This window comes from Seriola dumerili, unplaced genomic scaffold (assembly GCF_002260705.1).
Source record: "Seriola dumerili isolate Sdu_G_001 unplaced genomic scaffold, Sdu_1.0 BDQW01000081.1, whole genome shotgun sequence".
NCBI classification, from domain to species: Eukaryota; Metazoa; Chordata; class Actinopteri; order Carangiformes; family Carangidae; genus Seriola; species Seriola dumerili.
In genome coordinates this window covers 2,326,943-2,341,616 of record NW_019174336.1, presented here as the reverse complement: position 1 = coordinate 2,341,616, position 14,674 = coordinate 2,326,943, and the positions used below count along the sequence as shown (strand labels likewise).

At 44.8% G+C, this 14,674-nt stretch overlaps 2 protein-coding genes and 1 pseudogene across 2 annotated transcripts; 2 read left to right on the top strand and 1 right to left on the bottom strand.

The window, feature by feature from the left end:
• Positions 1–562: 562 nt before the first annotated feature.
• LOC111221189 (sepiapterin reductase-like) lies at positions 563–4,427 on the top strand. Its single transcript, XM_022744550.1, has 3 exons — positions 563–975; positions 1,724–2,014; positions 2,835–4,427. The coding sequence occupies exons 1-3, from the start codon at positions 654–656 to the stop codon at positions 3,023–3,025; spliced, it is 804 nt and encodes a 267-aa protein (XP_022600271.1). The 5' UTR covers positions 563–653; the 3' UTR covers positions 3,026–4,427.
• Positions 4,428–6,842: 2,415 nt separating this feature from the next.
• LOC111221096 (extensin-like) lies at positions 6,843–7,739 on the top strand. Its single transcript, XM_022744426.1, has one exon. It carries the CDS (start codon positions 6,843–6,845, stop codon positions 7,737–7,739), a length of 897 nt encoding a protein of 298 aa, XP_022600147.1.
• A 2,868-nt stretch (positions 7,740–10,607) lies between these two features.
• On the bottom strand, positions 10,608–13,089 carry LOC111221095 (annotated as a pseudogene).
• Between the last annotated feature and the right edge of the window lie 1,585 nt (positions 13,090–14,674).

Below are 14,674 nucleotides of genomic sequence, written 5' to 3'. Positions count from 1 at the left end.
TTTTTGATCCCTCCCTAACAATGTACAATCACAAATCTGACATTCCACAAAAAAAAAAATAATGCATCAATGTTTCTAATCACTGACATATCCCAGACTGTGATAAACAAAACAAAAATCCACTTAGCATTTAATATGTGTAAATTAATTCACTTTGTGTTTTTTACATAAAAAACAACAGCGGCATTATGTAAACTAACTGGCATTTAAAGGGTTAAAATCCTGAAAATGATTGACTATTTTATGAGCAGGACTGGTGTTGAATAAAAAAAATAAAATAATATTAATGTATAGTATATATATTGATGTTGATTTATATTGATTGTAATTTGATTACATTGTAATTACTATGGAAGCGTATTCAGCTAATCCAGTTTTTCATAACTTATCTCGTACTTGTGACTTTGCCTCCCGTGATTAGATGATATAAACTTAGTCATCATTACCACAGAGTCTCTCTTCACTCTCCCCTGGTGATGCCCTGTGTGTTAATGCGTGTGAATTGGTGTGAAACCGAGAGATGGCGACAGGGCAACAAGTGGATTTACACCGCTGCTGAAACCTCAGAAGAAGAATCGTTCTTATCGGGTGAAAATCGCATTGCTCCGGAGCTTTCAGACACTGTCCATAAGCTTCCTCTGCCTCTCAGCAACATGTCGTCCACCGACAGTAGAGACCTGGGCCGGGCGCTGTGCATCATCACCGGGGCCTCCAGAGGCTTCGGCCGGGCTGCAGCGAGGGAGATGTCCCGGCTGGTGAAGCCGCGGTCAGTGCTCGTCCTAGTGGCCCGCACCGGAGACGACCTGCGCTCTCTGCAGGCGGAGCTGGCCGAGTCTGAGGAGGGTCGAGCGGGCCTGGTGGCTGAGTGTGTGGTGGCAGACCTGGGGCAGACTGAGGGAGTGGAGAGCGTCGTCAGAGCCTCTAAAGAGTGTTTCTGTGAGGACATAGATCACATCATACTGGTCAACAACGCTGGTAAGAAGAAACCTGAGCTCATGGCTGCACCGGAGTCGGTGAGAACAGTCTGGTTTTCATTACTGAGCAGCAGCTCATCCAGTGATTCAGTCGATTTAATGCTACATTTGGCTGAAATTAAAAAAATCCTATTTACTTATCTACAGTGATGCAGATATGAAGTATTGTCTGTGAATGTTCTCATTCGTCCAGGTCATTAGGGAGTAGCACTAGTCTGACCTAGACTAGTGCGGACTAGAGAGACCAATACATGATGAACTGATGAAGCCGCTTGGATAAGAGGCGAAACGTCTTCCACAGACAAATACAAGTCCAGTTGCCTTCGATTTAATTTGAGAGAGAGATATGAAGTACTGTACTCTACTGGAGTATTTCTGCGCCATGACACTTTATACATCTACAGGTGTTTGTGCTTATTACTCTACCACATTAACTTTGTGTGTGTGTGTGTGTGTGTGTGTGTGTGTGTGTGATGACAGTGAAACCGGTCCTGAGAACAGGATGCCCTGAGGGCTGTTTGTCTGTAACTGACCCTTTAAAGCTTTTCACCTGCTTATTTGCACAGTTGCCTGATTCATCATCATGGTTTAACTGTGAGCAGGGCCCAAAGCAGGACATGAGTGAAGCTCTACTTTAATTATAAAATCTTAATTATAAAATGTTGCCTCTTGAGGACAATTACACAACAGTAGTTGATGGAAACACTACACACCAGTGACCCCTCCCTCCCTCCTTCCCTCCCTCCCAGCCTCCCTGGGTGATGTGTCTCGTTACGCCAAAAGCTTCACCAACATGGCTGAGGTGAACTCCTACCTGTCTCTCAACGTCAGCTCCTGCCTGTGCCTCACCGCCAGCATCCTGCAGGCGTTTCCGCAGCGTCCAGGTCTGCGACGCACTGTGATCAACGTCTCCTCGCTGTGTGCCCTGAAGCCTTTCCGCTCCTGGGGGCTGTACTGCACCGGCAAGGCCGCCCGAGACATGATGTTCAAGGTGCTGGCAGAGGAGGAGCCGGACCTGCGGGTGCTCAGCTACTCCCCAGGTAAGTTCTTTACTAAAGGGGTAGTGATACTGGATCAGGTGTAGTGATACTGGATCAGACCAAACTAGTACTGCCAGATTTTACAACTAGCATTTTTTCTTGTTTCTGCCCTTTAAAGTTGCCTCCATTTAAAAAAATAAATTAAAAAAAATTGTAAAGGGTGGGAGACCTGAAGAGCCATTATGAATTGACTTAACTGTGCAATAATAAACGGGTCATAAAATATTTAATAACTTAACAAATTTAGTCCAAATTAAAAAATAAAATTTTAAAAAGGATCAAATGGAGATAAGCAATAAAAAAAACAATTCAGTAATTAATATTCAATTAGAAAATTCGATTTTTTTTAAATAGATTAAAGCTAAACATAGACCAAAATTAAAACGAATTAATCTCTTGGTTTTCATTTGTGAAATATAAACAAAAATGTATAATATAAAAACTTCCTGTTTACTCTTTCAAACTGAAACAACAGCCAATCACAGAGCTCTGTTCTGTTTACCTTGATTGATTAAGAGTTTGTGACAAATGATGAAATCATTATTAATGCTGTTGTGAAACAGAAAGCGACTTTGGAAAAACACCCTTTCAGATAAAAACTACTAGAATTAATTAGAAATGACATAATGAAATAACATTTCATAATAAGAAGCTAAGTTTTAAAACCTTATTGGATTATACATTTTACCTGTATTTATTCATATTTATTGTTTAATGTCTGATTGATTACATTTTGACCACTTTTGGTTTCCATATGTAAAAGTAACGAGTTCATTTGGACAAAGTTGAACGTTGTTCTCTGTCCTCTGTGCTGACTCAGGACCTCTGGACACTGACATGCTCATGGAGGCCAGAACCAGAACCGCTGATCCCACTCTCAGGAAGTCTTTTACAGACATGTTCGCTCAGGGCCAGGTGCTCACCTGTGAGGAATCCTGTGCCAAAATGATGAAGCTGCTGCTGGATGACAACTACACCTCAGGAGACCACGTCGACATCTACGACGTGTAGACACAACAGCGCCTGCAGCCATCCAGCACCGGGACCACATCACTTTATGTGCCTTGATTTTAAATGTATGTCTTCAACCTTTAGCTCTCTGTCGGTGAAGGATCAAACCAAAGTTCATCAAATTTATAGTAAAAACATTCCAGACCGACTGTCAGTAACATCGGTGTCTGCAGTGATGGAGAAAATAGATCTAAACGTAGTAGAAGCTACGGGATGTGAAGACACATCTGTAGACAGATGAGACAGATCTCAGTAAACGTGTGTTGCTTTCAGCTGATTCATTCTGAGGTCAGATCCATGTGGTGGTGGTGGTGGTGGTGGTGCTGGTGGTGGTGGTAGTGCTGGTGTCTTCACTTTCTGCTGTCTTCTAAACACTTTCTATGAAGGAGGATGTCATTTGTGGATGAACTGCTGCTTCACTTCGGGTCCAGGACATCAGTCAGGATCACAATGGTTTTGAGACATGTCCACCAAATTTACAACATGACATTCATTCGTTCATAAATAAGAAAACCCATCTTAGTTTAGGATTGTTCTTAAATTAAACACTAATCCCTGGTTATTAGCAGGAGGAGGAAACAGCCATTATTTATTACTTTTGACATTTCGCCTAAGATAATGACAGAAGACACACACACAGACATTTCCACCGGGACCACATTGTTAAAGGGTCCAGCAGAAACCAGAACTGTGAAAAGCTGTAACGAAAGTTACACAGGTAAGTTTTGAGAGACAAAACAAAACTACACCGTTTACCATAAGGCCAGAGGTAAAGAGTACTGGAAGATTGTTCTCAGGTAAAAGCCCTTATACTTTATAGTACTGTTACTCCGGTAGAAGTAAAACTACTTGTTAAAATTGTCCTCAGATCCTGCTGAAGGATCACTGCCACACTTATTCTGGCTCTGTCCAGGACCAGGTCATTTCTGTTTTTACATATTTAATTGGCTTTTTAAATAAACAACGGACTAAGATTATATAATAATATAATATTAGTTTGTTCTGACAGGACGGGGCCGCTCCCTCCCATGAGACCAGCTCTTACAGCAGCCAGAGCTACAGCTAATAATTAATATTAATAAACTGGAAGTCTCTGTCGTCCCCATGTTTAAACAGGAGGCTGAATGAGATGTTTTCTGTTGCTGAGATGGAACAGATTCATTATATCAAACAGAATTTACATAATGTTTTTCAGAAGGCGTGGAAGCCATTTTTGACCCTGCTATGTTTTTTTGATTCTCCTGATGGACGGGACAGTCTCGTATCTCACCTCTTTGACATTTGTTGATACTTTGCTGTTGGGATCTCTGGATATGAATCCCTTGTCTTTTATGCTGTTTTGTGTAATTGTACTTGGTGTTTTATGTCTATTGTTTCTACTGTGTGTGTTTTTCTAATGTAAAAAATCCTAAATAAAATCATTTTAAAAAACTGGATCAGGTAAAATGTTCTCTGCTGTAAACTTATTACTGCATTACAGTTTTGAAATGAGAAAGGGGTAGAACAAGTTATATGGTGATAATGATAATATACAATAAAACTATTAGATTTAAAAACATCTTCAGACTACCAGGTGTATATGTAGGTGTATATACATTAGTATTTCAGTGCATATACATCGTTCACAGGGTGAGACCAGCACCAAAAGCAACTAATTAACCCCAGTCAGGCTCTTTGCAGCCTGAGCATTCAACTGATAAATTATAACATACACTCATTGCCAGTTTATTAGGAACATGCAGCTAAACCGATGTAGTCTAAATGCAACAGTCTGCAGTAAATCCTCCTTTCATGAAGGTTATAATGTTCAGTTTGTATTAAAATAAGTTTTTAGACAGTTGTTGTGATTCAACTGTGAGATCATTGTGGAGGGATGTATTGTGTGGAGCTGTGTGACATTTACAGGTGTTCATGTTATTTAGCTTACCTACTATAAATGGGACAAAATAATAGTAAACACCTGGACACCTCAGCAGGTGTCCATAGACATCAAGTCAAACAGCTGCTCTTTCTTTACAGAATTAACAGCAGGTTAAACTGAGGTGTATAAAAAATAAACTCAGTGGCCCACATTTTCATCAAATACTCACGTTAGTTAAACACTGGCAGTGTGAATATATGTTTCTTTTGCATCTGTATTTTTTATATTTAAAAGTGTGTATAATTTTACACTACGCTGATATTTTACCAAAAATAAAACAATAAAAATAAACTATAGAAGCAAAATTAACAGTGTTTTATCAAATTAAGGTTAGTGATGGAGAAACAAAAGACAAATATTCTAATACACTGCTCTGTGAACCCGTTAATGTCAACAGCAAATGACCTCAATCTGCACCAGCTGTTAAGTCACATCTGGACCAAGAATGAGTCAGCGACTTATGAATGACTCTTACTACAGAAGCAGCTTTCATTAAAGCGCACTAATCAAATATCTTTATCTGAGCAATGGGTCGATGAGTATGTGTAATGTTAAAGCTCCATAAAATTTTCCTTTCTCCTGTGTTTTATTTGAAGTGTTGATCCAGAAGAATTTATATTTGTGGTTTTTCAAAAACCATCAACGGCTGGTTTTAAGGCTCAGTTTCTGAATTACAGGCTGTGTGCATTTCTCTGTGGACTGAGGCTTTGATACTTTCACAGTATTAATATAGAAACCTAGACCTTGATCTATAATCAAACAAACACATGGACATCTGCCTTTACACAATATGGGACCTTTTAAATGATAAATGTCAGCGTTGTATTTACTTTCTCTCGCCCCTTGTGGCCAAAAAGCAAAACCGATGCTGCTTTAAGGTTTCTCCTGGCTGGACTGAAACCACAGCCACTGTGGAAAAATAAAAAAACCAAGAGCAGAGATGCTCTAATGTGTCTGAGCAGCTCTGTTTCCTGTCATGTGGCTCTGACAGACAGTCCAAGCTGTGATGGACCAAAATATCGCAGGAGGAACCAACCCAAACAAGGGGACGACACCACAGACCACCTCTACCTCTGCTGCCTCCCCTGTGGGGTTGTTCCTCCTGCGATATTTTGGTCCATCAAGCTGTGACTTTGTCTGTCAGAGCCACATTGACAGGAAAACAGCCCCCCCCCCCCCCCCCCACCCCCCCCCCCCCCCCCCCCCCCCCCCCCCCCCCCCCCCCCCCCCCCCCCCCCCCCCCCCCCCCCCCCCCCCCCCCCCCCCCCCCCTCCCCCTCCCTGAGGCTGCTCAAGACACATTCAGCATCTCTGCTCTGGTTTTTTTATATTTCCACAGTGGCTTGTGGTTTCATCCAGCCAGGAGAACCTTAAAGCCAGCATGGTTGCTTTTTGCCACGAAGGGGCGAGAGAGTTCAGTTATTACCTACACACCTCTTCCCTATAGGAAGTGATGTTAAAGGTCCCATAGTTGTAGGTATATATTGTTAAGTTATGATCCCATAACTTCATGATATCTAGATATTATTATAAATTAAATACACTCAACTCTCGAGAACCTCAGCACGTACAGAGTAGAGATGTGAAAGAGGCCTGGCTATTCTCAGTAAACCTGTACCTTAAACAAGCCTTCGCTTGGATGTGTTTTTGAAAAAACACAAATATAAATTTCTTCTGGATCAAACACTTCAAATAAAACACAGCATCAGAAGGCTAAAATTTATAGAGGACGTAATAATAATCTCCGAGCGCATTTGCTAGTATAGTGATGATATTATGATACGCTCACGCGTGTCTTAATGAAAGCTGCTTCGTAGTAAGACGTCATCATAAAGTCGCCTGACTGCATTCTTTGTCTCTCAGACAGTGTCTGATATCTAACAGCTCTGTCCAGACTATGGAGCTCACTTTGCTGCGCCTCCACCCCACTCCACCCCACGCGTCTCCACCAGCCACTTACCGCGCCCCCCTGCTACCCTTGAACCACCTTTGCGCTCCTTTCGCGTTTTCTCCCTCACTAACCCCCCCTACCCCCTTCTCATCCACCTACACCACCCACCTTCCACACCCCTTGCCTCCTCCCCCCCCCCCTCCCCACACTCCAGTACCTTCCTCTCACCTGCGCGCGTCCCTCACCTTCTCTGGCGCTAACAAATCAGCGTTACCCGGCACAGTCCCCTACCACAGCCCCCTCCTACCACATATCAACACTCCACAATTACACATCGCCCCAGCGCCTCCACAAACCACTACCAGCTCTTCATCCACTGCCACTCCACGGCCTGCTCTAACACTCGACAGACGAAAATCTGTCTCGACGCCCACCTGCCCGCGACGTCCCTCAATCGCCCCGCTCTCTCCAGTACACCTCCGCAGTCTCAACCCTCGCCCTGTAATCTCCTCCCCTCTAAGACAGACGCCATCGCCTGTCCTTTGCACCCTCTTGCACCTCGCCCTCTCCCCCACTGCGACCACCCCTCTGCGACTGCCTCCACGGGCCTGTTTCCTCCCCACCCCCACCTTCCTCCCCCCTGCTCCCCCCACCTCTTCACCCACGCCTAGCGCTCAAGCTACCAACCTCAACCCTCCGACCCACCACATCCCTCGCCCCCTCCTCCTCCACTCAATCTCCACACCCAGTCCCAACCACCCCACACCACTACCCACCCTCCCATCACACACTGACTCTCACCACCGCCCCCCTCCCTGCGCCACATCTCAGACACCCCACCTCCGTCTCACACCAAACCTCATCCTTCCTACATCACACACAACCCCCTACCGACGCCTCTAAGCACGTCTCTTCCCTCGCGCGCACCAGGCGCACCTCTCCCACCTCGCCACGCGGACCCTGGTTCGGCGCCCACTCCCCTAGCCCCACCTCTCACCCATTCCCACGGTCTTCTCGCTTCCGCGCCACCCGCCTCTCCCATCACACCAACCATCCTTCGCGCACCACCTCGCCCAGTGCCCCTATGTTAGTAACTTATCAGTTGAATGCTTCACCGGCTGCAAAGCAGCCTCGGCCTGCGGCCTTCACCCTCAGCTCTGCTCCTCTCGCGGTGCCCTCGCGTCCCTCCACCTCCCCCCCCCCCCCCTCTCCTCTCCTCCCTCCCCACTCGCGTCCCGCACTCCCCCACCGACCCTCACCCACCCCGGCCCCTACCTCCCCCCCACCCACCATATCCACCCTACCCTACCGCCTCCCCGTTACACCCTTCCACACCCCCCCCTCCACCCTCGCCCCTCCCCCTCCCCCACTCCACACCCCTCTCCCTACGCTCCCTGCCCACCACCACACTCGCTTCTCCCTTTCCCTCACACGCCTACTCCCACCCCCCTCACACCTCCTCCTTCTCCCACCGCCCCTCCACACCTCCATCTACCCTTACACCCACCTCCCGTAATAACCTCTCTCTCACCCCTTCTCCCCTCACACCTTCAACCCCACACCTCCTCCATATGCCACCCCCGCCCATCCCCCCTGACTTCCACATCACAGCCTCTCACCAGGCTCCACCTGCCACCACCCGCATCTCATCACCGCGCCTCTCACACCCTCGCACGCTCCTCGCGCGCTTCCTTCTGCTCCTTCCTCTCCACACAATCACCACCTCATCCCCACACCTCACCTCTCACGCCGACCTCCTCCACCCTCCCCTCTCACCATCCTACCACTACTCACACACCCCCGCCCCACCATACCTACGCACCCATCCCCACCCCCACGACCACGCACTACCCCCCACGCACCCACCACACCGCTAACCACCCTCCACACCACTCACCACCACTGGCTAACCCAACCCACCCCACTTACCTCCATCCTTCCCACCTCCTCACTCCAGCCCTATATCCCTCACCACACGCCACTGCTCCACTCCACCACAAATGCAACACCTCCAGCTATGCCCTCCCAACTCCTCTCGGTTGAGATACGCACCACTTCCCGCTCCTCTCCTCCCATCAGGAGAACCAACACCTACACAAAAACCTAGCGCCAGCGCGCTAACACCCCATATGCGCTCCCACGCCCCCCTCCCCACCCTCCTCTCCTCCGCGCACCCTGCCCAACACACACCCCTATCGCCATATATCCCAATCTCCCGCTCCCTCCCGCCTCCCACCTCACAATTTCCCCCTCCCCTATCCCCCGATCCCTTTTCGCCCTCCCTCCTCCCCCCTCCCCCTCTCCCCGCCCTTCCAGCTAACACCGGTGCATACCACGACATCTCATTCATAGCCTCCTGTCTCTCAAACCCCCACTCTGCCGGCCCACGACTACCGCCCGCACTTCCCCTTCACGCGCCTCTCCTCTCTCTCACCCTCCAATTCACCTCATCACTCCTGCCTCCTACTCTCTTGCCACACGCATGTCGGGATACCGCGCCTGAGTTGCATCTCCCTCCTGTCCGCGCCTCCGCTCTCATATGTACTCCGCAACATACACCACTCTTCGCTCCTCTCGACCTCCTACACTCTGCCATCTCCCTACTTACATCTCCCCCCTCCCCTGGTCTACTCCCACTCACAAGCTCCAACTAACACATCTCTCCTCTCACACACACACATGCACAACCACCACTCTCCTCCTGCTACCGACATCTGATCGCAACCAGCAACAATAAGTAGCGTGGCGATGACTGTATCCTTACTCTCAGCAGCACCCACGCGAGCAATTTCACAATCTATGGGTAGTCATTTACTGTCCTATCCGTCAAAGTAACCAGTACTATAAAGTATAAGGGCTTTTACCCTGAGAACAATCTTCCAGTACTCTTTACTCTGGCCTTATGGTAAACGGTTGTAGTTTTGTTTTGTCTCTCAAAACTTACCTTGTGTAAACTTTCGTTACAGCTTTTCACAGTTCTGGTTTCTGCTGGACCCTTTAACAATGTGGTCCCAGTGGAAATGTCTGTGTTGTTTGTCTTCTTTCATTAATCTTATGGCGAAAATGTCAAAAGTTAATAAATAATGGCTGTTTTCCTCCTCCTGCATATAAACCAGGGATTAGTGTTTAATTTAAGAACAACCTAAACTAAGATGGTGTGTTTCTTATATGAACGAATGAATGCTCATGTTTGTAAATTTGGTGAGACCTGTCTCCAAAAACCATTTGATCTGATGCACTGTTGCTCCTGACCGAAGTGAAGACGTCCACAGTTGATATGACATGATCCTCCTTCATAGAAAGTGTTTTAGAAAGACAGACAGAGTGAAAGACACCAGGCACTACCCACCCACCACCAGCACCACCACCACCCACCACCACTATGGATCTGACCTCAGAATGAATCAGCTGAAAAGCAAACACACGTTTACTGAAGATCTGTCTCATCTGTCTACAGATGTGTCTTTACATCCCGTAGCTCTACTACGTTTAGATCTATTTTCTCCATCACTGCAGACACCGATGTTACTGACAGTCGGTTCTGGAATGTTTTTTACCTATAAATTTTGATTGAAACTTGTGGTTTGATCCTTCACCGACAGAGAGCTAAAGGTTGAAGACATACATTTAAAATCAAGCACATAAGTGATGTGGGTCCCGGTGCTGGATGGCTGCAGGCGCTGTTGTGTCTACACGTCGTAGATGTCGACGTGTCTCTGAGGTTGTAGAGTTGTCATCCAGCAGCAGCTTCATCATTTTGCAGAGGATTCCTCACCAGTGGAGCACCTTGCCCTGAGCGAACATGTCTGTAAAAGACTTCCTGAGAGTGGGATCAGCGGTTCTGGTTCTGGCCTCCATGAGCATGTCAGTGTCCAGAGGTCCTGAGTCAGCCACAAGGGACAGAGAAACAACGTTCAACTTTGTCCAAAATGAACTCGTATTACTCTTTACATATGGAAAAAGCCTTCAAATAATGTAATCAATCAGACATTAAACAATAAATATGAATAAATACAGGTAAAAATGTATAATCCAATAAGGTTTTAAAACTTAGCTTTTCTTATTATGAAATGTTAATTTCATTATGTCATTTCTAATTAAATCTAAGTAGTTTTTTATCTGAAAGGGTGTTTTTCCAAAGGTCGCTTTTCTGTTTCACAACAGCATTAAAATGATTTCATCATTTGTCACAAACTCTTAATCAATCAAGGTAAACAGAAACAGAGCTCTGTGATTGGCTGTTGTTTCAGTTTGAAAGAGTAAACAGGACAGTTTTTATATTATACATTTTTTTTATATTCACAAATTGAAAACCAAGAGATTAATTCGTTTAATTTTGGTCTATGTTTAGCTTTAATCTATTTAAAAAAAATCGAATTTTTCTAATTGAAATATAATTACTGAATTGTTTTTTTATTGCTTATCTCCATTTGATCCTTTTTAAAATTTTATTTTTTAATTTGGACTAAATTTGTTAAGTTATTAAATATTTTTATGACCCTTTTATTATTGCACAGTTAAGGTCAATTCATAAATGGCTCTTCAGGTCTCCCACCTTTACAATTTTTTTAATTTATTTTTTTAAATGGAGGCAATCTTTAAAGGCAGAAACAAGAAAAAATGCTAGTTGTAAAATCTGGCGAGTACTAGTTTGGTCTGATCCAGTATCACTTACACCTATTCCAGGTATCACTACCCCTTTATTAAAAACTTCCTGGGGAGTAGCTGAGCACCCGCAGGTCCGGCTCCCTCCTCTGCCAGCACCTTGAAAATCATGTCCTCGGCGGCCTTGCCGGTGCAGTACAGCCCCCAGGAGCGGAAAGGCTTCAGGGCACACAGGAGGAGACGTTGATCACAGTGCGCGCAGATCGAGACTCTGGACGCCTGCGGAAACCGCCAGGATGCTGGCGGTGAGGCACAGGCAGGAGCTGACGTTGAGAGACAGGTAGGAGTTCACCTCAGCCATGTTGGTTGAAGGCTTTTGCCGTAACAGATACACCATTCACCCAGGTGAGGCTGGGAGGTGAGGGAAGGAGGGAGGCGAAGGGTCCACTGGTGTGTAGTGTTTCCATCAACTACTGTTGTGTAATTGTCCTTCAAGATGGCAACATTTTATAATTAAGATTTATAAATTAAAGTAGAGCTTCACTCATGTCCTGCTTTGGGTCTCTTCACACTAAACCATGATAGATGCATGGAATCAGGCAACTGTGCAAATAAGCCAGGTGAAAAGCTTTAAAGGGTCAGTTACAGACAAACAGCCCTCAGGGCATCCTGTTCTCAGGACCGTGTTTCACTGCATACCATCCCAACACACACACACACACACACACACACACACACACACACACACACACACACACAGTTAATTGTAGAGTAATAAGCACAAACACTAGATGTATAAAGTGTCAAGGCGCAGAAATACTCCAGTAGAGTACAGTACTTCATATCTCTCTCTCAAATTAAATCGAAGGCAACTGGACTTGTATTTGTCTGTGGAAGACGTTTCCCTCTTATCCAAGCGGCTTATCAGTTCATCATATTTTGGTCTCTCTAGTCCGCACTAGTCTAGGTCAGACTAGTGCTACTCCCTAATGACCTGGACGAATGAGAACATTCACAGACAATACTTCATATCTGCATCACTGTAGATAAGTAAATAGGATTTTTTTTAAATTTCAGCCAAATGTAGCATTAAATCGACTGAAATCACTGATGAGCTGCTGCTCAGTAATGAAAAACCAGACTGTTCTCACCGACTCCGGTGCAGCCTGAGCTCAGGTTTCTTCTTACCAAGCGTTGTTGACCAGTATTGATGTGATATATATGTCCTCACAGAAACACTTTAGAGGCTCTGACGACGCTCTCCACTCCCTCAGTCTGCCCCAGGTCTGCCACCACACACTCAGCCCACCAGGCCCGCTCGACCCTCCTCAGACTCGGCCAGCTCCGCCTGCAGAAGCGCAGGTCGTCTCCGGTGCGGGCCACTAGGACGAGCACTGACCGCGGCTTCACCAGCCGGGACATCTCCCTTCGCTGCAGCCCGGCCGAAGCCTCTGGAGGCCCCGGTGATGATGCACAGCGCCCGGCCAGGTCTCTACTGTCGGTGGACGACATGTTGCTGAGAGGCAGAGGAAGCTTATGGACAGTGTCTGAAAGCTCCGGAGCAATGCGATTTTCACCCGATAAGAAACGATTCTTTTCTTCTGAGGTTTCAGCAGCGTGTAAATCCAACTTGTTGCCCTGTCGCCATCTTCTCGGTTTTCACACCAATTCCACGCATTAACACACAGGGCATCACCAGGGGAGAGTGAAGAGAGACTTGTTGTAATGATGACTAAGTTTATATCATCTAATCACGGGAGGCAAAGTCACAAGTACGAGATAAGTTATGAAAAACTGGATTAGCTGAATACGCTTCCATAGGTAATTACAATGTAATCAAATTACAATCATAATATAAAATCAACATAATATATATACTATACATTAATATTATTTTTATTTTTTTATTCAACACCCAGTCCTGCTCATAAAATAGTCAATCATTTTCAGGATTTTAACCCTTAAATGCCAGTTTAGTTTACATAATGCCGCTGTTGTTTTTATGTTTAAAAACACAAAGTGAATTAATTTACACATATTAAATGCTAAGTGGATTTTTGTTTGTTTATCACAGTCTGGGATATGTCAGTGATAGAAACATTGATGCCATTATTTTTTTTTTGTGGAATGTCAGATTTTGTGATTTGTACATTGTTAGGGAGGGATCAAAAATGTGCATTTTTAATGGGTTTCATTTTGTTCTTTAAGGTCCTGAGTGTTAACTATTTTGTTGTACATAGTTTATTATAGACAGTTCAGGAGCTGAGGTTGAAATTCCAAAAAATTTCCCCCAAAAAATACACAAACTTGGCAAAAATGTATGCCATTTGCATATAACAGCCAAAAAGTCAAAAAATAAAAAATGAAACAGACAAAAATGTCCCTGAGGATGCACAAGGTTTAATTAACTGAAAACGACCCGTGGACATTTCAGTGAAACAGAGACACAGCAGGACAAAAGGCTTTTTTTCTTTTTATTTCACTGGAGTTATAATAAACAAAAACAATAACAACTGTTTTCACAAAAAAGCTACTGGATTTTCAGTCAAGTCTTGAATATCTGTTTATAATGAAATCAGAGACTAACGTGTATTAAACAGCCAACATATTCACTTTGTCTCATGTCCTACAGTAAATTAACAATGTTGGTAAAAAGTTCACAAACCCATGCCACACACACACACACACAGGCACACACACACACACACACACACACACACACACACACACACACCACACACACACACACACACACACACACCACATTTGTAATTTAGGTGTGTGAAAGAGTCTGTGAGTCTGAGACCTAAAATCATAAAATGTCTTATTGTAATAAGCACAATATAACGCAGCTATTGTTGGGAAAATATAGATAAAAATCTGAATTTAAGTCGATTTAATCACAGTCCTGGTGAATATATATTTTCTTCACATACTATCTTCAGAAGTCTTCCTCTCTAAATCCTTCATCCGATCCTGAAACTGAAAGCACCCTTTCTCCTCAGCCTCTACAATGAGGGAAACATGAAGTTATATTTTAAAACATTTAATTTAAAGTAGTAGACACAGAAAACTGAACCTACCAGTCCTATTTGAAAACATGACAGAAGCATAAATTAAAGGACTTGATTTCTTTTGGATGAAACAGAGGAATGTTAAGGAAATTCATCACTTCTGGGAGACGACAAAAAAGAGAATGTTACACAAATCCAAAGTGTTTAGTAATGGCCTGT